General features: G+C 38.7%; 1 protein-coding gene across 1 annotated transcript in view; it reads right to left on the reverse strand.

Moving 5' to 3' along the window:
• Window positions 1-1,877: 1,877 nt before the first annotated feature.
• Window positions 1,878-24,130, reverse strand: part of SUCLG2 (succinate-CoA ligase GDP-forming subunit beta) — a gene marked incomplete at both ends in the record, with an annotated part of 128,560 nt that continues 106,307 nt past the window's right edge. Inside the window, 2 exons of the mRNA XM_080625486.1 lie at window positions 1,878-1,993; window positions 9,368-9,488. Of these exons, the coding sequence (XP_080481612.1) occupies window positions 1,878-1,993; window positions 9,368-9,488 (237 nt within the window). The remainder of the gene's footprint in view (window positions 1,994-9,367; window positions 9,489-24,130) is intronic.

Below are 24,130 nucleotides of genomic sequence, written 5' to 3' on the forward strand. Positions count from 1 at the left end.
AGTCATTAAATGGGTTCATTTTTGCATTTATTTCATGAAATGGTGTACACAGCAGCATTAATCTTTGCAGAATAAGAATCATGTACACACACAATGAACGGGTTTGAGCCCAGAAGCTGGATACAGTGTGCGACAACATTGCACAAACACTTCTTCCACAGAATGCTTCTATTTCCAGTATTAAAATATATAAAATAGAATGTGCCTTTGTCATTTATTGTGGTGAGGTAAACATTGCTTCTTTCACAGCAGTGTGCTTCTATGCACCTTCACCAGAACTGCTAACGATACCCTTCTCCTTCATTCAGTCAATAAGTACCTACCCAGTGGCATATTTATTGCTCTTCTAACGGTCATACATTTTTTCCTTGAGCAATATGTAGAGAAAGGAATGGAGAAGAAAAAACCTACAGTAATTGATGATAGCAACCTATCTATACCATTTGTGTCAGGAGCCAAAGATCAGTGCAGATAATTTATTTTGAATGCAACAGTTTTAATGGAAAAGTCAAGAAAAATTTATTTACATTTTTCTAAGTAGAACTTGGGATCGATTAGAGCTGCTCAAAACTCACAATTAATAATTTATTAGACAAATTTTTTCCTCTCCGGCCATTTACAGGACCAGATCATCATATCCACTCATTTGTTCACTCTTCAAATGTATTGATGATTTTCAGCATGTAATTCCTGGGCTGAGTGAGATCTGTACTGAGTTCTTTAGTTACACAAGCCATTTGGTATTGCCTTCTGTTCCCTGAATGAATGATTTGTGTAACTAACAGCGTGGATTTTGACTGTTACAAAATAATATATCATCAAAATAAATCTCGGGCAATATCTGAGTACTGAAACTTACTTTTTTCTTTCTTGTACATGTTTTTTACTGAGGCCTGGGAAATCAAATACTTTAAAAATGGAGAAGTTAATTTGTATTTTATTCACAATAAATCAGAAATGTTGTTTTTTGGAAGTAAAATCAATGGAAGAGTATTCCATGCTCCTGACAGAAAACTGCTTCAGGTTCTCATCTCACTTTAAAACCTCACAGCAGTGACATCCTTATGAAAGAGGTTAGTTTAAAAAGTTTGCAGCCATTTTCTTACTGGCAGACACATCCTCCTAGAGCTCTCTGTATGGCACTGTTACACCCAGAAATACTGCACCTCATTCCCAAAAGCTACAACATGAAATGAATCACATTTTGCTGGCTTATAGGCACAGTGTAAGAAAGGGAAGTCCTTTCACTACCAACTATTCAATCCCTTTTCCTGTTGTGAGGTATACTTTGGCATCTACAAAAGGAAATCATCTTAAGGCAAAACGTGCGACTTCTAAAGAAGAAAATAAACATTATTCATTGGAATAAAAATAGATAATGAAAGCACAATTTTTTACATTATTGTAAAAATCCATAAAAAATAGAAACCCATTATTAGTTTGCTGCCTCTTTACAATATAAAAATAACCCAATGAAAATATTGTGAAATAGGTGAACTACATGTGTTTGATTAAAGAACGATCCTGTTGACAGATGTCAATTATTAATTATTGTATCTTATCATGACTTTATCAGTGACAATTCTGGAAGGAAATCACAAAAAGAGCTGCACGAAGTGAAGTATTACTTATTACAATTCTGAGTAACAAAATGACCAAAATCACATTAAGACATAACAAACTTTTCAAGGTGGCAGATGCAAAACTTCTGAACCCTAAACTTGCAAGCCTACGGCCTCAGTTTGCCACGTATCACAAATTAAGTCCACCAACATCGATGACGGCTTAGAAAAACTCCACTAATCCTCTCTGAAATAGTGACAGGAATGGCATCTTGTGCAATACACATGCTTCCCATGAGAATAATCTTCAGGTTGTTATTTTTTGGCCACGCTAGCCACAGCCTTCTTTGCTGCATCCTCAAGGTCATTTGCAGACGTGATCGGGAGTCCACTTTCATTCAGAATACGCTGGGCTTCATGAACATTTGTTCCTAAAAAAAGAGCATTGACTATAATTAGCAATTAATATTAATGCATAAATGAGCATCTTCTATTAAATCTCTATAAAAGGAGTTAACGTTTCAAACTACACATCATTCCAGTTTAGCAACAGATTCAATGAGTGGTTTAGAGTGAGCTGAGAAGAAGGAATTCTTGATTTCAATGACAATTTGGACAGATAATTTTGATAATAGCATTTGCATCCACAAGAGTGGCCTTGTGAAGATGAGAAGGTCAATCCAACATCCACTGGTCAGTACGAACATCCGGCAAAAGCAGATGAGAGACCACATACCAGGCCTTTAAGACACTGAGAAGATTTAACACATTTATTAGCAATGATCAGCTACAGCTAATCAGCAGCCAGTGAATCAACAGCAACTAAAATTCACCCATGTTAATTGAAATCTGCAAAATGGGCTATTGAGAGTCAAAGATTTAGGTAATCCTGAAAATCTAAGTGGTTTTGAGCTGCTCCTGAATATGCTTTTTCACATTTCTGCCAAAAATGGGGAACACAGTGATTTCTGAAGCATTCTGCATGACACCATTCCCTCTGCCGCTGCACTACATTGCTCCATATTGAAGGCAACTCCCCAGCTATACAGTCCAAGTGCTCCATTTTGTATGTAAAAAGCTCAAATTCAGTCAATAGACAACACGCAGAGTGAAGGAAAAAAACATCCCTAATCAAAAAAAGGTATTTCAGGAAAGTCCACTTCCCCCCACTATTCACACCTGTATAAAGCACATCATCTTCCCACTTACTGCAGCTCATTCCCCTTGGAAAACAGAGACTAACAGAAAATCTGAACTCTCCAGCAAAGCCAGTGGCAGTTTTGATCACTGATATGCTCTGCACCATGGAAAAACTCATATCCTCAATCTTCCTACTGAGGATATGAAATCCACACTTTGGGATGACACTCTGGTCACAAGCACAAGACCCTGGGCTGATCCTCTTTAGGACCATTTCTACTCCCTTCTCTTCCACATCAAGTTCCTTGTTCATTTGCCATGTCAAAATGCTTAATTACTTTGTAATTCCTAGACGTAGAAAAATGAATTTTAATTATATTTGGAGCTATACACTAATAATACTCTTAATTATTAACCAAGCAAGTAGCATACTCTTTACTGTGCAACTTCCAGAATGCTCATTTTAAAGGTGTTTCTGTTGGGTTTTTTTTTCTGTCAGACTTTATAAAATGTCTGAAACTGTACAGCAGAAATAGAGAAATTCAAAAGCCTGTTTCATCAGCTTGCTCAGGTCAGGATTCCCACTCCCAGCACCGAAAGAGACCAAAGACATCTCTGTCACAGCAGGTCCCAGCACTTTGTGATAGGGGACGCAGGTGTCTGGAAGAGGAATGTGGGACTCCATCTCCTATGCCTTGAAAGCACTGGCAGAAGAGGTCGTGCTTCCCATCGGTATGCAGAGGACACGCTGTAGGACTTGTGAAGGAAGGTCAAAAACATCTGAAACCTTTGACGGAAGAGGGATTTGGTTGCATAGTAACTGTATGCAATTGCAAGTCCAGAATTGTACAGGACTTTTCCCACAGAAAAAAAGAGTATTAAGAGCAAAAAAGAGTATAATATTTGATTTTCTTTTCCAACCAGCCTACAAAACATAATGTGGAAGCTGTTAATTGGCAGTACAGAACTGCACAGGGCAATCAGAAAGCATTATGAAGGTTCCATTCTCTGTCATGTTCCTCACATTTATATAGCGATTCCCATCAAATCTTGAAGGTTTTATCTATTATTTAGATACAAGTGTGATAAACATTTAAAACAGCCAAGATTGTACTGCTCTCTCAAATAGGATTCTAGAAGACAAAGTGCAGTGAGAAGAAAATGGAAAGAGGGAAACTTTCCTGGAAATTTTCCCACAGAGAAAAATACGATGATGTCTGTGACAGCCACGTATTTAAAACTGACTTTTGCCCTTCACTAAGTGGCCAGTATTAATTTACTAACAGGTCAGAGTGAGAAAAATACATAGGATCTATTCTGCACTGCATTGATTGCTATACACACCACTTGTCTAACATGCATTACAAAATCAATACAAAACGCAGTCCACTAAGAAGGGAGAGGGAATTTATGCAGGCAAATGAAAAGATGAAAGCTGAAAAAAATCTTACTGCAGTCAAAAGAGTAAGGGTACACTCTGTGTTTTTGTTAAAAAGAGTGTTTTACAGGCAGGCCACATAACTATTTTTGAGCATGCACTTCCTTTGCTGTTATTTTCGTGTATTTAAATAATAGCTTTTTATCCCATTGTGAGAAGTATTTTAGATATATGGAGACTACATTAATTATAATGACAGCCTGCTGAAAGCAGAGGTAAAACTTTTAAAATTAAACATAAAACACTGGAAATGTTTAAGAATACAATGGGCATCATCTTATTGCAGTAGATGTTAGGATAAACAAATAGATACTCCCACTATTCTAACATTAACCTCCTGCCACTGGATGGTGTCAGAGAACCATAAACAGAGTCCCATACACAGGCTACCAGAGTAACCCGCCCTTCACCTACACTGAGGCCAACCCATAAAGGGTGAAAATCCACAGCACTGAAGGCTATAGGGCTTTTGTTGTTGTTGCTGGGGGTGGTTTTTGTTAGTTTGTGGTGGTGTTTTTTTCTAACTGGACTCTATTAAGGCAATGCCTTTGTAATGAGAGAAAGCATCTTTTTCCATTTGACACCTTACTGTCAATGACTCCATAGAAAACCAGGAAAGATGTAATTTTATACCTTCAGGCTTTTTAATCTAAATATCCTCCTTCTGAAACAACCTCTCTGTGCACATGCAATCTCTCACATTAACACTTCTGCTGCCCTGAAATCTCTGCTATTACTGGCAAAGCAAATCTATTCAACTCATTTTCTAAAAAACCTAGTAATAAATATTCTATGTAAGCATGTTTCTATAGACTGTAAGATTACACTAGCTCACATTGTTACAAATGAGTCAAGAGGACTGCACAGGTTGAATGAAAGCAAACAAAGAAAACACCCCCATCATACTCCAAGATTTTCATAATGTTCACTTACTCACTTGCACTGCCATAAAACCACTGGGAACAGACTAAATTGTCACTGCTAAATACTGATGGCTGGAGAGGATGCAAGATTCAGCAATGCCATTTCTAGCTTTCTGGGTAAATAAGATATAATGGGAGAAGACACAGTTATCTATATTTGATATATCCTAACAAATAGAAGACTTACATAAAAAACTAATCTGCAATACCCAAAACATTTTGCTATGAGAAAATATTTTACAATGTGCAGCATATCTGAAAATTGACATGAACACATTGTGACCATGTAACATTATCAGCAGCAATGTTTCAGCTTTGATATGCTACCTGGATGAGTGTGTTAAAAGTTGAATTTACCCCCATCATGGGTCCGGGTTATGTCATTTGTGCTAGCCCACAAGCTGGAAACTCATAGCCTCTCAGGGCTCAGAAGTACTAGAAAATAAGGGACAAGGTTTGAAGTTCATCACTAGCTAACCTTCAGTCAACATCTGATTTGAGGTTTGACTGGTGACAACCTCTAATGAATGATCTTCAGCTGAGGAACTGATGAAGTTTTGGTGGCTCACACGTCTTGTTGCCGTTGGCTCTGCAGTCAAGAATGAATCAACTTTCACTGCCTACTTGTAAGAGACAATTAAACCTTTTCTATTCTGTTCACCCCATTTGCACTCTTTTATCCCAAACTCTTCCCAAAGAATATTTTAATCTTTTCCTCTGCCTCATGTCTACATCCTACCTGGGAAAGACACATTTAAATGGGTGCTGAATGTTTAAACACCCAGGATGCCTGTAGAGGTGAATAAAGTTCTAAGCGTGACTCTGCAATAGCAATTCTTCTCTCAATAGGCAATCTGGGATACTAAAAGTCACAGACATACATACTAGACCATATGTGTGATCAAGACGTATAAGCTGGAGCAAAGTTTCACTTGTGTTTAAGAGATTTCAGAATCTAATGACTGTTTAAATATATTCAGAAGAACACTGAAGGTCACCAATCACATGGCAGAAAAACATGACAGGAAATTTTAGATTCAGACATTTGAATAAAAGTTGACTTGCTTCTAGCTGTGTTTCAACACATTAAGTAGCTCTAATTCCTCCCAATTCTTCTCGTCCTAAGACCAGAGCAGCAGAGAAGTCATTTATTGAGAGAATGTAAAATTTCCAGCATAGGAAGAGGATATCTAATTCACAATTCTTTTTCATTCTTTCCTCTTTTCATCTAACTCAGAACTGCATAAATGAGAAACAAGGTCTGGCTTCAATTCAGCACCCCTAGATAGTTTTCGCAAAACTTAATTGAGTACATTACATTTTAAAGGGCAAAAAATCCTGCATAAAACCAGCAGAAGTTACTTTTCTACATCTGTAACACATAAAACCTGGAATATGTAATTTCTCCATTTGTCCATGAGCCTTTTAAACAATAATCCTGTGCCTCAGCTGGTGAGTTCTTTACTGATAAGGCACGTAAATACATGTAATTATAAAGTTACCATTTTCAAAGAGGAGAGTAATCCTTTCTTTATCCACTGGTAAAACAGCTTGTAATTATTATACAACTGAGAACAAAGATTTGTCCACAGAATCCTGCTAAATCAAGACAGATTTGACTGATTAAAAGTCTAGTCATCAAGACATTTGTAATACAGTGCATGCAGGCAAAGAGTCTTTAAAGTGCAGGTCACAAATCTGTTAGATTTATGGGAATAAACATGAACCTTCTGTTGGAAAAATGTTCAAAATAGAAATCCAAAAAAGTGCCTGTCCCTTTCTCTCTTTCTCTCCTTTTGAAGTGCAAAATGTTATCAGTGATGTTTTAAAAAAGCCTTGGGTAGCCTTATTACTCCCAGTATTCATTATTAGTTCAAAATCCTTCTATGTTTCAATAACCTGGTGTGAGTTGAAAGAAGAACAATGAAGATGACTAAGGATCCAGAAGGACTGATTTCTGAGGAATCTGACTACGTGATCAAGGAGGCACAGAAAGCAGGAGTTACATTCCCACTGTTTCTAAGTACAGCACCTGACAGCTGTAAACATTGTCACTTTTGGTTTAGGATGAACTGATGGGTAACGCTAGAAATGAAAATCTTTTCAGATACATATTATACAAAAGTGGGAGCTTGCTGTATTAATTCAGAACAGAGCTTCCTGAAGAAAATGTGGCATCTCCATCTCTGGAGTATGCAACTAGTCTAGGAGAAGCATTATTACAAACCTAGTAAAGAGTGAGCAGTCATGGGAAGATGGTCAACAAAAGATGTTTGCATTAAATCTTGTGTTTGACATTCTGAAGACTCGGCTTCAAACTCTGTGGAGGAACCAGCACACGGCTCATAAAGATCCAGGCACAAGAGGCACAGGCACTGTGCAGTCACTTCTGCAGGGCTGTCTGCAAGCCCCAAGCAGAAGAGTTCCTGCTCCACATTGTCTCACCTTCTCTTCCAGACAAACTCCACGGTGCAGCAGCACTGGGACCTCCTCACTCAGCCTCTGCAATCTCTCATAAGCCACGTTAAAAGATAAATAAACATTCACCCTTACTTGTGTACAAGCATGGAAGTATCAGAAAAAATGGAGAAAGGTCAAGAAAGCCCAGCGGCAGACCTAGCAGACTGCAGTTTAAAATGAGCAAGGTGATTTTCGTGTTTCTCTTATACCAGTTTCAAATACTGCAATAGAAACAAACTTGTAACTATCTTGTTCATTAGGAAAACTAATGGCTTCTCCAGTATCTTCGCTTAAAAAATAACAGCTACAATAGATGAGAAGTCTTGCAGGTCTGACAGATAAACTTTTTCCCAGCTATAACAGACAGGAAAAGTTTGTTGCTATGACAAAAAGCTACACAACATTGCCTAGAGCCGATAAACAATGAGATTTTGTATTATGAAACTTTCCTGCTTCTAACCAACATCCATCAGTCTCCCTGATCCATATTAAGCTGGCTTCTTACTCTGTTAAGGTGTTTAGTGGTGCTGCATCACCCAGAGAAATTTTTCACTATTTGTTTCTAAAATCCATTTTAGAGTAACTGAAATTTCCTGCACTTACCACAGCAGAAGTGTGACCCCATTAAACCAAAGAATGCCCTCTGGAAAGTGTTTGAACCCAGCAGGGAAATGCATGGCACATCTTCTACAGGACAAAATTGTATGACACAGGCTGTGGTCTCCCCTGACGTGAACTACATCTCGTGTAATGTACCAGGAGAAGGAGGGATGGAAAAACCCTGCTTTGTGGTGAAAGCAAACAAGCGCTGACCAAAGAGCTTCATGGGTAACCTGCATCTTCATGAGTCCTGGTGACTTTTGAAAAGGAACAACTTTGGTGCATTCAGAACTCTTTATCCTCTTCCCCTTACCAGAGTGTTAAAAACCACCTTTGTTTTGTACCTCAGGTACCTAAACAGATGCATTTCCTCCTTTCATCATCAGTGCTGAGTGATAGGACACTTCATGCTCTTTACACATACCCAAACATGAAAATTGATGGTTTTGAGGAACAGGCCTTAAAAAAGCCCAAAACCAAACAGAAACCCCTCTATTTCCAAACCTGCTTAGCAAAAAAGAAATGTTTTAAGCTTGCCAGAGTTGTGTGCTGATTTCAATCAAAGCAGTTTTTCATTCAACGGCAGCAGAAGAATCCCCCTTCCTCCCTCAGGGTACTTCTCAGAAATTAGAGACAGAACGCCATACCCACTGCCGTTATATTAAAGCCAGCAACTGCCAAAGAGCACTCTTCCTTACCTCTCTATTACTTATTTTTGTTTCCAGCTTCATAATGCTGGATGTACCAAAAATGTATTCCTTGCCCTTACCAAATCTGTTTTTTAATGGATTTTAGCTGATAACCGGGCAGAAGAACATGTTACAGTAATCTCTCTCTCAAAAACACTGTTTCTAACATCTTCCTTTTAATTACGGTATTGAAAGAAGTTTAAGAAAACTGTGATGTTGCTGCAGGTTCAGCAATAATGGAATTGCACTCCAAAAAAATCATCTGAAAAGAAATTGCTTCCAGTAAACAGAAACTTGCAGCAAAATAATTTCCATTTGCATTGCAAATCTTACAAGTAAAACTGTAAAACTTTCACTGCAAAATTTCATTGCTTCAAGTACCACCAGGGAGCAGGAATACAGAAATATGACCTGAGTTTATTGACTTCAGGTCACGCTATGGACGAAGAATGGGATGTATTCCTATTGTGTGAGACTAATCTGTTTGGAGCTTAGCGATGGAAGAATGCCAAAGTGGATTACTGTGCACCTGAGGGACAAACCATCAGCACTCACCCTCCAGTCTGACTACCAGAGGTACTTTCAGCTCAAGCTCTCGGCAGGCTTTGGTAATGCCATTGGCTATTATGGCACAGTTCACGATCCCACCAAATATGTTCACAAGTATCGCTTCAACCTGTAAGAAAGACACAAGAGTAGGGATTAGGTGGGGGTTTTGTCTGTTTTGTTTTGGCTTTGCTTTTTAAATAAACACAGGTAACAGACCCAAACCAGAGTACCAGTTCCCCTCTGTCAGACATGTTCTCATTTAAGGAAGATACAAGCTTTACCTCTGTACTCAGAGGACTTGGTCTCGAGTCTATTGTTTGCATAGTGTGTAGCAGTGATTAACTGCCTTGGTCTAAACTGGCATGGTAATTAATGTCATAGACACATTATTACATAGAAAATGGGAATTTCTACCAACAAGTATAAATAAAGAGATTAAACAATCTATGTTTTGTATTTTTTTCCATGTCTTGAATAATCATCAGGTTGGAGCTCAGAAAACACAGTGTATGAATGCGCAGATACACATGGAATGAAATATTCATATGTGAATAATGAACAAAACAATCTGGATACGCACTATATCATAAACAGTACAGAGGAAAAGGTAATATACTTGCCCTGACTCGATAAAGAGGACTAAAAATCTCATCTAATTAACAAGAGAAGGCATGTAATGAAGAGCATTCATTACAAGAGATTAACTGATAACCTCAAAAACCTGCTATTCATTAGTTTCTGGAAACTGAAATTCCTGCACCAAATTCACTATTAAATTACCCTTCACAATGTACAAGACATTAATACCCACAAAATATTGACATGGTTTCTTTCCACTTGGTAAGGTAGTATAATATTGAACCCAAGTTCATAGACCAGGCTTCCCACCACATCTTATTAAGACGAGGGGCCACACTACAGATAAAGCTATGCTGTATCTCATCCACAGTGGGGCTAATCCACAACATTTGGGGTACTCTACAGTAAGCTTCACTGGGTGTCACAAACAAGCTTTGCCAGAATGCTGTTGACACAAAAGACAACAAGATAAAGAAGGGATTAGGTTTGAAGGAACGAAATATCACTGGCTTTTACTTGTGCATGATGTCAACCACAATTATGCTTAACTCATTGCACAAGATGAACAGATTCACTTTGCCCACCCTCCAGGTAGCCAGGCTCATACCAGCACCACAAAAATTCCCCGCAGTCACGCATGTTTATAGCTCTGCACAATCAGGTTTAATATTTCTCCCCAGATAAAATGTGACAATTAGCCCCAGTGATGTGCAGTCACACACACAGATTGAAAGCTCACCACTGTTAGTAATACTGCCATCCGCAACGCAGCAATAAAAAAGTGGGAAAAGAAATCTCAACGAATACTTCACTTACCATAAGAAATCATTTCACCCTTAAGCAGTAACCTAGACTGCAAAAACATCACTTACTAGACCTATGGCAGTGTTTACATTGCACTACAGAACTCCAATGCTACAACAGTCATAAAATGAAGATGGCAATGGGACCACCTCACTGATACCTCTCTCATCACTTGCTGCTTCCTCCAGCTCCAAGATGTTTCATGATGCCACCCAAAGTGGTCAGAACAGTTCCAATCTGACCATACGGGACATAGCCCCATTTTCTACTCCCAAGCTTACTAGACACTAATGCTTTCATCTAGTTTTCCATTGATGATATGCTAGAATGCTGCCTGTCTGCTATGTGTCTCCTTACTATTTGCACTGGAGCCATCCAATTAAGGTATCAGAAGGAAATTAACAATGCAGTCAAATCAGAACATACAATTTAATTGATTTTATAACTCTTATAGTTTACACATGGGCCAACACTTTAACGTCATGTTAAATGCACGCATTTACCAGTTTAGGTGTTTCCGGGTATTAAGTTGGTGATGCCATTGCAACTATTTATTTCACCTTTGAGTTGTTACAAAATCCTTAACTCTGTAGAAGCTACCAATAGTGAAACCTTCTCCTTCTCTGTCTTGCTCCTACTGCTTGTGCACATGCAAACATTGTTGGTGTTAGGAGGTGAAAACACATAAAGAAAAAAACTAGCCCTTCAAACTCTTACCACATTAACCCTTATGGTAGAGAGAGATCTATGCAAAACACTTTGATGTTAAAATATGCTAGTGGTGGATTCTAACAGTTGAACAAGGCACAGACACCATTCTGCCCTTTCTAATACATACTCCTAATTCAGGGACATTGCACCAGGCATGTGACAGATCAACTTAACCGAGTGTGTTTACATTATTAGAGATAAGGAGGAGGATTTTATGCCCAGTACAGATATTTTAATTCCTAATGCAGACATTCTCATTTAAGGATCTGCTTTTCAGCTTCCAAGCTGAATTCTAATCAGGTCTTCTAATCCACTGGCAGCAAAAGGGGGGAAAATAAAGTTGAAGGAAATTAGATGCAGCTTGGATAATTGATGTTTGTATGCTTGGCTTTAATAAAAATACACTGTTAAATTAGAGAGGAGTCTAAAAGGATTCAATCAATAAGAAACTGAATCAGGAAGAGAATTCAATCTTGGGTTTTACTGTAATCTTCCAAATAAGCCAAAAGATCAGTTCAAATGATGCTGACTGTAACTCCACTGAAATCTTTGAACATTGTTTATGTATGCTTCTGTAGCCTGGCTAGAACTTGCATTTCCAGCTGAAAGAACTTTAACATTCAGACCCTGTAGTTAGATGAAAAGGTTTTCAGTATTTCATGTGCACAGAGGATGCACAGTCTCTGTATTATTTAAGTCTGTAAGAGAAATAAACCTTCCATTGTATACCAGAACCATGCTCAGTATCTAATGTATACAGACTATTAGACATACGGAGAGGGCGAACTGTCTACACACAAGACAGGTTATTTGATAGCATTATTGTTCTAATAACCATTTTTACCCAACAGCATGCCTTACAAAACACTATTAAAGAAACTAAAGATAGCACTATATCCATAGGTTAGGTTCCTTCCACCTACAAAACAACTGAGAGATGTGAAATCACTATCAAATATACTTGCAACTGATTATGGACTCTGCAAGAATAAGGAAGCCACAATAGAATGAAGGAATCACCATCAATGGTGGTAACAACCTGCAGTCTGCCGGGACTAAGCACCAATGCTGGGAAACAAAAGCGATAGTAACTAAGGCAAATGCTGCATTATCACTGTCTTCATGCTAGGTAGGGGACTGAATCTTTGTAAATACTGCAAGACCCATCAATCCTACAGCTCCTAAATACTATATGAGCATATATACAGCTTCTTCTCTCTTTATATACAAAATTAGATACATTTACGTATGCTCTGTCTATATGAAAAGTAACAGCTTTAATTAACAGTGTCTTTTTGTTCAAGGGATCCTTGACAAAGCCTTCAATTCTGCTTTGAATGTTTGGCACAAAACCCCCACCTCAGACGAATGTAACTGCATACTACCTGAAGCAGTGGTAGGACGTTATTGTTAGAACTGCACTGAATCACTGACATAATCCAAAAGGCTGCCACGTTCCATGTAACTAAGGACATTTTAGATACAGCAGAAGCAGCTATAGCATACAGCATACCTGTCCACACTCCAGAAAACAGATACAGTGTGTGCATTTTCTATAATATTTTTAGCCTTAACAAAATGTACACTGGCATTTGATTATCATACATATAAGGATTAATACGAGCAGCACCTATAAAGCATTCTACCTCCCTTATAGCCCATCTATAAATCTATATACAGGATGTTTCGCTGTCTGCAGCAACTGCATTCGTCTGCTGACCTTCAGAGCCCACACTAACACCACAAATTCTGGACACAAAAAGAGGCAGAATGAAAACTTGACACTTGAAAATTGTTATTTCTCTTTCATTTACCACTGAACAATTACAACAGGCTTAGGATGATAATGCACCATAGCGCTGAACAATGGCAGATAATAATGGTAAAGCTCTGAATCTCACAAATCCAAACACGAATGCAAATGAACTGAGGCTGAGGTTTCATAATCATTTGAAGACGACCAAGTAGAGGTAACCACCAAAACTGCTCTCCCGCTTTCTCCCTCCCTCCCCTGCACACAACCATGATTGAACTATTCTACGATTCTATGAATGAATCTCTCCCATGCTCGAATAAGCCCCTGACCCATGCAGATGCCAGAGCAGCTCCTGGATCCAACTGACCCTACAGACACACAAACACTGGCCCTGAAGTGAGGAAGAACCTCTAATACGCTGTTAGGACCCATGATAAGGAACATGTCAGCCAATTGTGAAGCCATTTTTTTGGCTATTATCTTTCAGGATCAGAATGAGTATTAGGTATGTACAAAAATGTGAGGCTACCAGTACAACTAGAGAACTAACTGTCCAACAAAAACCCAAACTGAAATCACCACAACCATGATTGTACAGCACAAATCTCTCCTGAATACTACTGAAAACGTATGGAACATACGTGTTTTAAAATACTTGTTTTAACGAAGTATTTCAGGATGGCTGACATAACAACAGCTCAAAACCATAATTATTCCAGCATTCAGACCCCTCTAATCAAAAGTTTCTGCTGGTGTATTTTTAATAAGAAACTCTTTTGAAAAATCCCCACATTATCTGATGACAGCAGCAAGGACTTGCAAGTTTTCCAACTATGAGCAATGCTGGATGCACACCTCGTGATTTGGATGCATCTTCTCCCTTACATGCACACACAGACACATGAACATTCTCACAGTGAGCTATAAATATTACTACAAAGGCCACCAATATTATCTCTGTCCTTGCTGCAAAATGATTTTTCTGAAGCTCAATCCATCTATTTTAGTTAAAAACAAGCTATTTGGAAACTGTCAGTAAAACTACATCTGCAGCAAATTAAAAGCTACTCTAGCAAAGAACTTGCTTACAGATTGCTTTGACCAAAATTAGAATATAAAACCTTTACAGCTCAAGCTAACTGAACTAATTTACTAACCAAACCTAGCTCTTTCATCAGCTAAAAGCATACCCAGTCAGTATAAAGCAGACAAATATGTCAAGTTTTCTTCTCCAGGATGCCACAGGTCACATCTACGTGGAAGACAATGGTTTCGCATGGTACAGTTGGCAAATATGTTCCTGCCAGAAGGCTTCTAGCATTTTTGTGGATATAACGTGTGATATCTCCCAATCCTTCTCGTCAGTGGAGTCTGATTTTGTGTCTTTTACCAACTAAATTATTAAGTTGGCAGAAAATAACTAAGAAAAGCAAGCCAGCAGTATGCTGCCAGGCATTTGCTGCTTCTCTTCTTCCTTCAACACAATAAACACCAGTGGAAGGATGGCATCTCAAATTGCTCAAACAAAAGAATGTGGGGAAGCTCCCACTGCAGGGTGCTGGGAGCACCTGAAGATGCAGATGTATTCGCAGCTCGTTGAGGGAAAATAAAGGGGCTGTAACTTACATCTGGATCCAGACACACAGCACTACAAGCCTACACAAGCAACAAGCATCGTCAATAAGACTTTTGTATTCCCATTCTGCTTTTCAGAGATGTGCATCTCCTCAAGTCCCAGTTAAAAAGAAGGGTATCCATCACTTCTAAAATCAGACATCCAGGATGCAGTTTTGCCTCGCAAACGTCCATTTGCCTTCGCAGCACTGACATGGAAGAGCTTCTTTCTCACAGGGCTGGAAGACTGTAGGAACCTTTACCAACAGCAAAGCATCAAGAACTGCTGCAGTTTAGAGATATGCAAAGCAAGATACAATTACATGAACGTGACTTTGCCAGCATCAGAGAATCTCAGGAACATGATTTAATTAGCTACAGGTAAGCAAGGAACTTTCATTTGATTTCATAGAGGCTACACCTTGGTTTATGAAGAAAGAAATCTTCAGCATGACATGCAGAAAGCGAGTCTCCTTGTTAGCTGCTTTGGAGATACAGATCCTGAGGCAGAGAGCTGAGGACATTTTCCAAACCCTGTGGAGATAGTTTAGTTTACCTGGATTACAAATCACATGTTCTTGAGTCTCAGACAAAGATCTATTCCCTATCCCTCAATGGGCAGAGAACAATACTAAGAAAAATACCAAACCACTGCGTAAAATGGGATGCATAGTTCTTCACTTTGAATCTAATAACATGTGTTTAATCCTTCCTACTATTCCACTGTTTTTTATTATTCACTCATTCGCAGCTCACAAAATTTGTTTCAATGTGTTATCTCCAACTCTCAATGCAATGTAATAAAATGCAATAAAACACAGGTGGCATACACTTGCATCTTCACTCCGTATCTTTCTGCTTCAACTGATACGTCAGATACAAACATTTTTTTAATGTCTCTACATTATTATGACTTGGATCACAGGTCAAATGTAACTTTTTCTTATCCAGTTTGAAATATTACTGTACCTTCTATATCAGACAACATTTATGGTTCATTTGAAAATAAAGATTAAACCTACTGTATTGGAGCAGTATGATTTACAAACACAGAAACAATTGCTTAAAATATCCACTAGAGGACAGTGCAATTCAATGTGGAAAAGGGATATGAAAATCCCCTTGGAAAGAGGAGCAGGGTTATTTTTCCTACTTAAAGCCAAACTATCTCATTTTGCTTTATAAAAATGATGCAAAATATTATTTTGCCTCTTTGCGATGGGATTTTGAAAGTCTGAAGGTGATAAATTTAAGCAGGTTGAATCAACAAAAAGCAAAGCAAGCAAGCCTGCAGTGAGGTGAAGAAATACTGATACAATGCCATTTTGAATGGTTTATACTATCCTAAAATAGGTCATGGTTTAAAATTCACTACTTTATTCACAGGGTTTAAAATTCACCCTTCTGCCATAGGAGGAAAGGAGCTGTAATGGATCTCCAAAACAAAATTCAGGGTTTTTTTATGTTTGGGGGGAACTGACAGGTAGGAAAAGCAGATCAAGGATTTTCTCCTGTGCTACTTTTTAGCCTGTATTCAAGAGGTTCCTGAGGAATGCAAGCCTCAGAGATCAAACACCCTGTTTCTTCTGTATCACTTGTTGTGATACAGAATGGCTGGCGAGGTGGGGGTATCTAGCCTGCAGACCAGCCCTGCACTGAAGGAAGACTTTTCAGAGACGCACCTCCTTTGGTGCCACACTAAGAGCACCAGATACCACAGCTCTGCAAAATCAAGCTTTGTGGCTCTGACTTCTGATGTGCTAAACCAGCCCACAGTCGTCAGTCCTTCCTGCTCACAGCAAATTCAGGATCTAGAACAGGATACAGCTTTATTGGCTGTTGCTTTTATTGGTTTGTAAAGGATTCAGTGACAATCCTCTGCTAATTGACCAGATTTGGGTTGTGGGGCTTTGACAGGATAAGAAAAACGTGCAGGTAAGCAGGGTTCTGTAGCAGGGAGAGCTGTGGTGCCCTCTAATACCAAAAACAGCTCCAGAATGGACCACCAGGAACATCTCCATCTGAGGACTCAGTCTTACTTCTCTATAGTGCTGACCTAAGAAAAAAATTAAGGGATCAGAGTTCATTAAATAACTGGTATGAGATGAAATGAGGACTGGCAGATAGTGCACCACAGTATGGCACTGGAAACAGTCCCTGGAGACCTTCCTTTGCTCAGCTGCAAGAAGCCTGTGTTTTGGAAACAGAAATACTTCAATTCTAGGCACACAGCCTCCTTTAAGTTCCAGAATATGATGGCAGGCAGCAACGTGACTTCAGGAGCCTTCATTTCAATATTACTTCTCTGTAAGACAAGTTTCGCAATGAGCTGGTTTGGGAACAACACGCACTCTGCACACACTCAGGCCTGGCACAAACATACTCCTCATGTTAATGCGTCATTCCCATGTGAATTCCCACGAAGACAAAAACAAAAGGCAAAAACCCAGGGGGTGAGGGGTATGTCAATCATCATGACTTTGCATTTCTGCTCAGGAGAACAAGAGAAAAATAATGCCTAATCTTTAAAACAGACTTTGGTCTTCTCCCCATATTGACAGCTGGGAATTCACTTAACACGCAGATTTCATCTTCTGTTTATAGAAAGCCAGGAATGGAGGAGCTGGAATTTTCAGAGACTCCCCATGTTGAAAGATTCACACTGTAAGACTTCACAGCACCATAGTTATCTGTCATTTCTTTTTCCTATCATCATGTGTTCAGCTCTACACCTTGTTTTGGATAAGGGACAGGCCCAACTACCACTTTTCAAGTCATCATGGCAAGGGATTATTTTCTGTAACCAACAGACATCAAAACCTATCTTTATTTCCTCTTTAGAAATAGCCTTAGAAATATAAATACTGTATTTACCTGGAGTATCAAAATACTAAGTGATTGTACTCATCAGAAGGGATAAAACAGATGAAAACCAGTTACTCGTATGCTCTAGAGTGACTTGGGATCTTCCTATTTTGTCACCTGAGAAACATCTCTGACATGTATTCCCCATGCAGAAGAGAATGAAATGCTACAGAAGCTCCTATCTAGGTCATTCTGCTTATCTTACAAAGACAATGGAAACTTTTAAAAAGGAATTCTGTACTTCAAGAAGCTTAATTAAAGTATAAAAATGCATTGTCATGGGTACTGAACTGCACATGCACGTCTGAAATCTCCACATAATTAAACCTCGTTCTTTTATGGTAACATTGTAGTCATCAAAAATGTGAATTGCTGTGCTCATTAGGTTCTGAATTACTGCCACATAAAAATCAGCTCACTATTAACACGTAAGCAAATCAAAATAGAAATAGTAGAACTGAGAAAGGTACGAAGAAGAGTGACAAAGATACTGAGCAAGCTTTGCATACAGAAAGATTAAATAAACTAGGACTTTCTATCTTAGAAGAGGAAAGCTGGAGGAGGATATATAGCAAAGACTGCAAGAAGCAAGAGAAAAAAGGAAGAGGGTGCAACCATTTTATACCTGCCTCTGGGTAATTTTATTTCTTAGTTCTTACAATGCCAGAGATGATGAAAATACAAAAGGGGCCCTTTCACTGCTGTTTTTAAATACAGCATATATTTATTGCATGGAACTCATTGCCAAAGGATACTGTTTATGTCAAAAGCTTACATGACTTAAGAATATACAGTAACAAATTCATGGAAAGAAAGCCTCTCAAGGCTTGTAAATACAAGGATATCAAAGATTACTAGAAAGCAGAGGGGTACATCAGGGAAGTACCCTCACACAGTTGTCCTCTTCTTGTGCTCTTCTCTAGGAAGCTGCTTTTGGCTACTACTGGAGAACAAAAGATCCAAATCTTACTCAATGCAGTTATATTCTTCTATTAAAACAAAACGTATACTCATAATTTCTTCATTACATCTGTGCACACTCCTCCTCCTGTCCAAATTAAATCACAAAATAGTTTATGCTGGAGTCATATATTCTTCTGTCAGTTTCAATGATTACAATACTGTCTAATCTCAGCAGTTAACACTTAATATCATCAAGTATGTGGCACCAGACAAGTGATCAGAACGGATGATTGACTGCTTCTCTTTTCATTCTACTGCAATTAATTCCTTGCCCTTTCCTATCCTTTCAAGGATAGGAGCCCAATCAGAAGATGGGAACTGAAATCCGTACCTATGACTTCGTCCACAATGGGTAACAAGTTTAAGAACAGTTTATGTATACTCTCTTCCTCTTGTTTCATCAAGCCTACTCATTAAGCAACCGGTGCTGAACCAGAGGGAGAAGAGCTATTTCCCTGGGAGGTACCAAGTCCTAGATGGAAGACTGCATAAGCAGAAATCAGGACATTTTCCTCCTACCTTGCTAAATTCAGGCTGCAACATTCCTGAGCAGCAGAAGGAGATGTAGGGCAGATTACTACCCATCAGCTCAGACTCTTTCCCAGTCTGCACCAGCAACACGTGACCATCAGGACTTGCTACCACCTAAACGTTAATGAGAACTTTTGTTCCAGACATGTCTCTACCAAAGACTGGCTGCTCTGGCATTATATATTAAAGACATTCAGCTCAGAACAGGACTGCTGAAAGATGGATAATGATCTTTATCTTCCGCAAGGTTTATATAAAGTAATTTAAACTAAGAAAGAGTGACAGTTTAAAAATTAATGTCTAGTAATAACATCCCTGCAAACAGGATGCTAAGCTAAGAACTGTATTATTGAAAACAGAATGACTCAGGAGTTGACAAAGTGGTTCTACACACTTTTTGGATTGTCTTGCTACATCCAAAGTCCTAAAATGCAACTTACCATCTTTTCATTATAACAAGGAGGAAAAAGATTGGCCTCTCTGACAAGTACAAATCAGTAATATCACTTTACTTCTCCTAATAATTTAACCTGCCGTCTCCACTTGCAGTAAACTTTTTCCACCCATTTTCTGCATTAAAAAAAGGGAATTACTCAATAATGATCCTCCAGCCACTTTTCACAAATTTATCAAAACATCTTGTAATAAAACCAGAGCTGAATGTTTTAACCACAACCCCCCAAAATGATACAATCAGCAAATCTAAACTGTGAAAGAAGTTATAGAGCTACATTAAGAAACAGATGGAGTGAGCATAAAACAATTGCAGATAAGGCAGCATAAAGGAACTTAACTTTAGATTAATTAAGGTTGAGGCTCTCAAGGCTGCCATCCGGAGTCAAACACATTAAAATTAACAGGAGACATGTAAATCACACCCGGCTTCTTATATCTCAACCCAGTTCTGTACAGAACAACACATGGAATTGTAGGTGTCTCTGTTAACTATATTCCCTTGCTTCACAAGTGATTCTGCAGCATGGTGAAGGAAAACATGTATCTCAAAAAATGGCTCTCCTGGATACCTGTTAGCTCCAATAAGAGTTAGAAAAATCTTATGAGGATCTGAAACTCCCACATTAAATAGCAAAAAATGTCAGAATGAGACTCAAATGTATGCAGCCATAACACTTGAAATTAAGCATGATGAAAACAAATTGCCAGCAAATACTCACTTATAAAACCAACCATCAATCACAGCCCAAAGCTGTCACTTCAGTGGCAGACTTTCTCTAAATTCAGATTTTCTGCAGTGATCAATACTGTATTATATTGGCAACTTAACAGTAGTTCCTTGGTGTAGGAATCCAAAGACACAAATAAAGAGCCAACTCCCAACCAAAAAACTACTTCAGAACTTCACTACAGTGCAAAACTCAATCGCAATATTTAATGCTAAGCAAACAGCTAAATCCAGCAGTGTCTAATACCTTTAGATCTCAAAAATCAGATAAGCAAGTATAGCTGAAGCAGATGATGTATTCTGCAATTTGCTAGCATAGAAGTGAAACTACAGGTTCTTCTTGCAGCTGCTTCTTTTTTTTTTCCACTGCTGGATGATCCACAGAAAGGAACAATTCCTGTTGTCAGAATTTATTTCATCACGTGAGAAACACATCTTGTTCTCTGATAGAATACTGAGAACCAACCATGATCTGGGCTAAGCTGCAAAAGTAAAAGCAAGTTTGAAGTCTGCATTTCAAAAGAAAACAATATAAATGGTTATAAGCAAGGAAATTAATGCAGGCAGAAACAGCTTAATGCATGTATTGCATTTGGGTTTTGTTAATTACTTTTTAAGTACTTATGCACAGTAGTAGCTAAAGAGAATTTGAAACAGAGATCACATAAAAGCATTTCCAAGTGAGTGTTTCACGCTGAGCCACAGTCTGCCATAGCAGTGCTGATCAGTCAGGAAAGCCTAGCCTTTACTTTCAAGGCCTTCAGTGGCCCACCAGAATCTCAACCATAGAACAGTTTGGGTTGAAAGGGACCTTAAAGCTCCTCCAGTTGCAACCCCCTGCTATGGGCAGGGACACCTTCCACTAGACCAGGTTGCTCCAATCCCCATCCAACCTGGCCTTGAACACTGCCAGAGATGGGGCAGTCACAGCTTCTCTGGGCACCCTGTGCCTCAGCACCCTCACAGGGACGAATTTCCTAATATCTAATCTAAATCAACTCTCTGTTTAAAGACATTCCCTCTTGTCCTATCACTACAGGCTCTTGTAAAAAGCCCCTCTTGAGCTTTCTTGTAGTGTCCTTCAGTACTGGGAGGCTGCTCTGAAGTCTGCCTGAAGACTTCTCCAGGTTGAACAAGCTCAGCTCTCTCAGCCTGTCTACACAGGAGAGATGCTTCGGCCCTCTCATAACTTTTGCGGCTTCCCTTGGACTCGCTCCACTAGGTCCATGTCATTCCCACCTGCTCTTTTCAAGCATCATGAAGGTAGGTTCTCACCTAGATTCTGTTCTGCCAGTTGATGGCAGCCACAAGCTAAACCTGAACAGTCATCTTAACGTATTTCGTCATACCTGAAAGAAGCTTTCCATGAAGATTCCCCTGTGACACTCTTTCAGTTGTGACATCTACCACCTCCCAAAAAACCTCACAGACTGACAAAGACAAGACTCCTGGCAATCTGAAACCACTGTGATTATAGCTCATGTTCTTCATTTTCCATCTTGGACTCTACTGGAACCTGAGGTCACAGGTTCCTGTAATGGCTTTAATCCAATTAAAGCATGAGTGGAAGCAGAGAGGAGCAACACCCTGCGTTTTCACCTACTGTGACTTAGCTGTAATGCAAAGTCATATCCTAGGACTGTCAGGTCTCTGAATTAGAGACCTGGGTTTTATGCCACATTGATATACCATCTGGCACAGTGAGTTCTGGCCCATCAAGAGCCAATAACAAAAGGAGTAACCACAACAGCAATAACACTGTTCTGTAACTGCAATTAACCTATTCCAGCAGCTGCAAAATAACAGTGTTTCCACTGTGAACTAATATACTGGCCCTGAAAGCAAATCCACATGTGCTTCAAGCTATCGCCTTTTAATTGACTGTAGTTGCCCTTTTAGTGGTACCATTCACCTCCACATGAAAGCACTTCAAACACATGCAGGCACTTGCAACCACCCCGCAGAGATGCATGGCTATATTCTCACCAGTGCTGGCTTGTAATAGAGACAGATGACAGCTCTGGGAAACAAGCAGATGACACATGAAAGTATGCTCACAAGACCTTATCCACATCCTTTGCGAAGGATGGGAAGTCAGGGGTTCTCAGTGGTGTTTGCAAAAGAGACAACGGACAAACTGAACACCTTTGGAACAAGTCCCTGTTCCAAAAGGCCCATCTTATTTAGATGGAAAACATCACAAATATTCACATTTCTGTGAGACATCAGTCCAAAGTCATCTACCACATTTGGTCTTTAGGGCATCACCACATAGCTGAAGATCTTTAATGAAGAATGGTTTCTTGGATTTATTATTTGATTTGATAAAGCCATCTACAATTACGTGTGGCCACACACTAAAAAATCAAGCTTGAGTCCTTTTCAAAAGCCAAGATACCCTGCAGCACTCTCAACAGCTCTCACCTTGGTGGCACCTTTGAGTGTTTACAAAGAGCGAAAAAAATGACTCTGGTTTTACTTCTCCCTAATTAAAACGTTTTAAAAGAATTTAATTACAATTTGCCAAACTACACAAATGTAAAGATCTTTCCCACAGAGAATTAGTGATGAATTGAATGATTTTTCTTTTTTAATCAAACTGTTGGCAAGCAATGTGGGTTTCCTGTTTGTAAACAACCATGAGAATGCTAAACATATTTATTCACAACTTGACATGAAATACAGCTCTGTAATTAATCATTTCCCTATCTAATTCAGGCTAAATAAAACCCCCAAACTTGTACCCCTCTTTTATTATGAAACAGTCAGTTACACAGAAACGAATAATTATCTGAATTATCAACTATCTACAGATGCATGGCTCTTTTCAGCCCAGACAATGGCATACCCCTGCTGCATGCTGGTAATCTTGCACACATTCACTTCTTCTTTGTTTTAAGTGAGAAAATCTCCTTACATATTAAATAAGCTCAATCATGAGCTATTAAAACTATTGTTTCAGGTTATCTATTAATTGCAGGCTTCCCCGTCTATATTCACTGCGAAGATGCCAGCCCTCTTACTAATGGAAAAATGCTTGCATGAGTGTGTGAAATGTTAAAGGGCAGGGGTTAAGACTAACTGTAAAAATAAGGTAACTCTTAAGCTGTGAAAAGCTGTCATTGGAATTAACTGCTTCAAATCCTGTCCTATTTTGAAAACATAAAGCCTGAGTTTCAGATATATAAAAAAATACTCATTAGAGCTTATTTAGTTCCAAAGGCTTAAATAATTTGCAAGAATAGTTTCCTTTTCATATCAACAGATGTTTGGATCTGAAAGACTGTGTGATTACACTTCCTGTAAAACCTTATTTTCATCTGAAATGCAACAATTAGGAGTCAATAGGAAGACAGAGAAAACTATGCTGCTTATGTTAAAAGATTAAATTCTTTGTAGGAATGTTATATTAATCCAAAATAGACCAGAAATGTAATCTGCTGCTTGAATACAATTTTGCTATAATGGCAGCATTTGTATGCTTTTTTCTCCACTTAAATGGGAAAAGTATATTTACAAGATCTTTACAAGCTCATTACATTCAAATGGAACAAAATTAATATGCAGGCATATTGCCCAAGTGACATCTCTGACAGACAAAAAGACTTCTGCTGGTAAAATAACCAAACAAAAACTACAACAAATACAATTAAGGACATAAAAGATGTGCCAAGGCCTAGACTTGATAGCATGATAGCTATCAAGGATAGCATGATACCACTTCTTTCTAAGTGTTCTTTTTCATTATAGCGAACTAACAAAA

Source organism: Psittacula echo, assembly GCF_963264785.1.
Source record: "Psittacula echo genome assembly, chromosome: 9".
Classification (NCBI taxonomy): Eukaryota; Metazoa; Chordata; class Aves; order Psittaciformes; family Psittacidae; genus Psittacula; species Psittacula echo.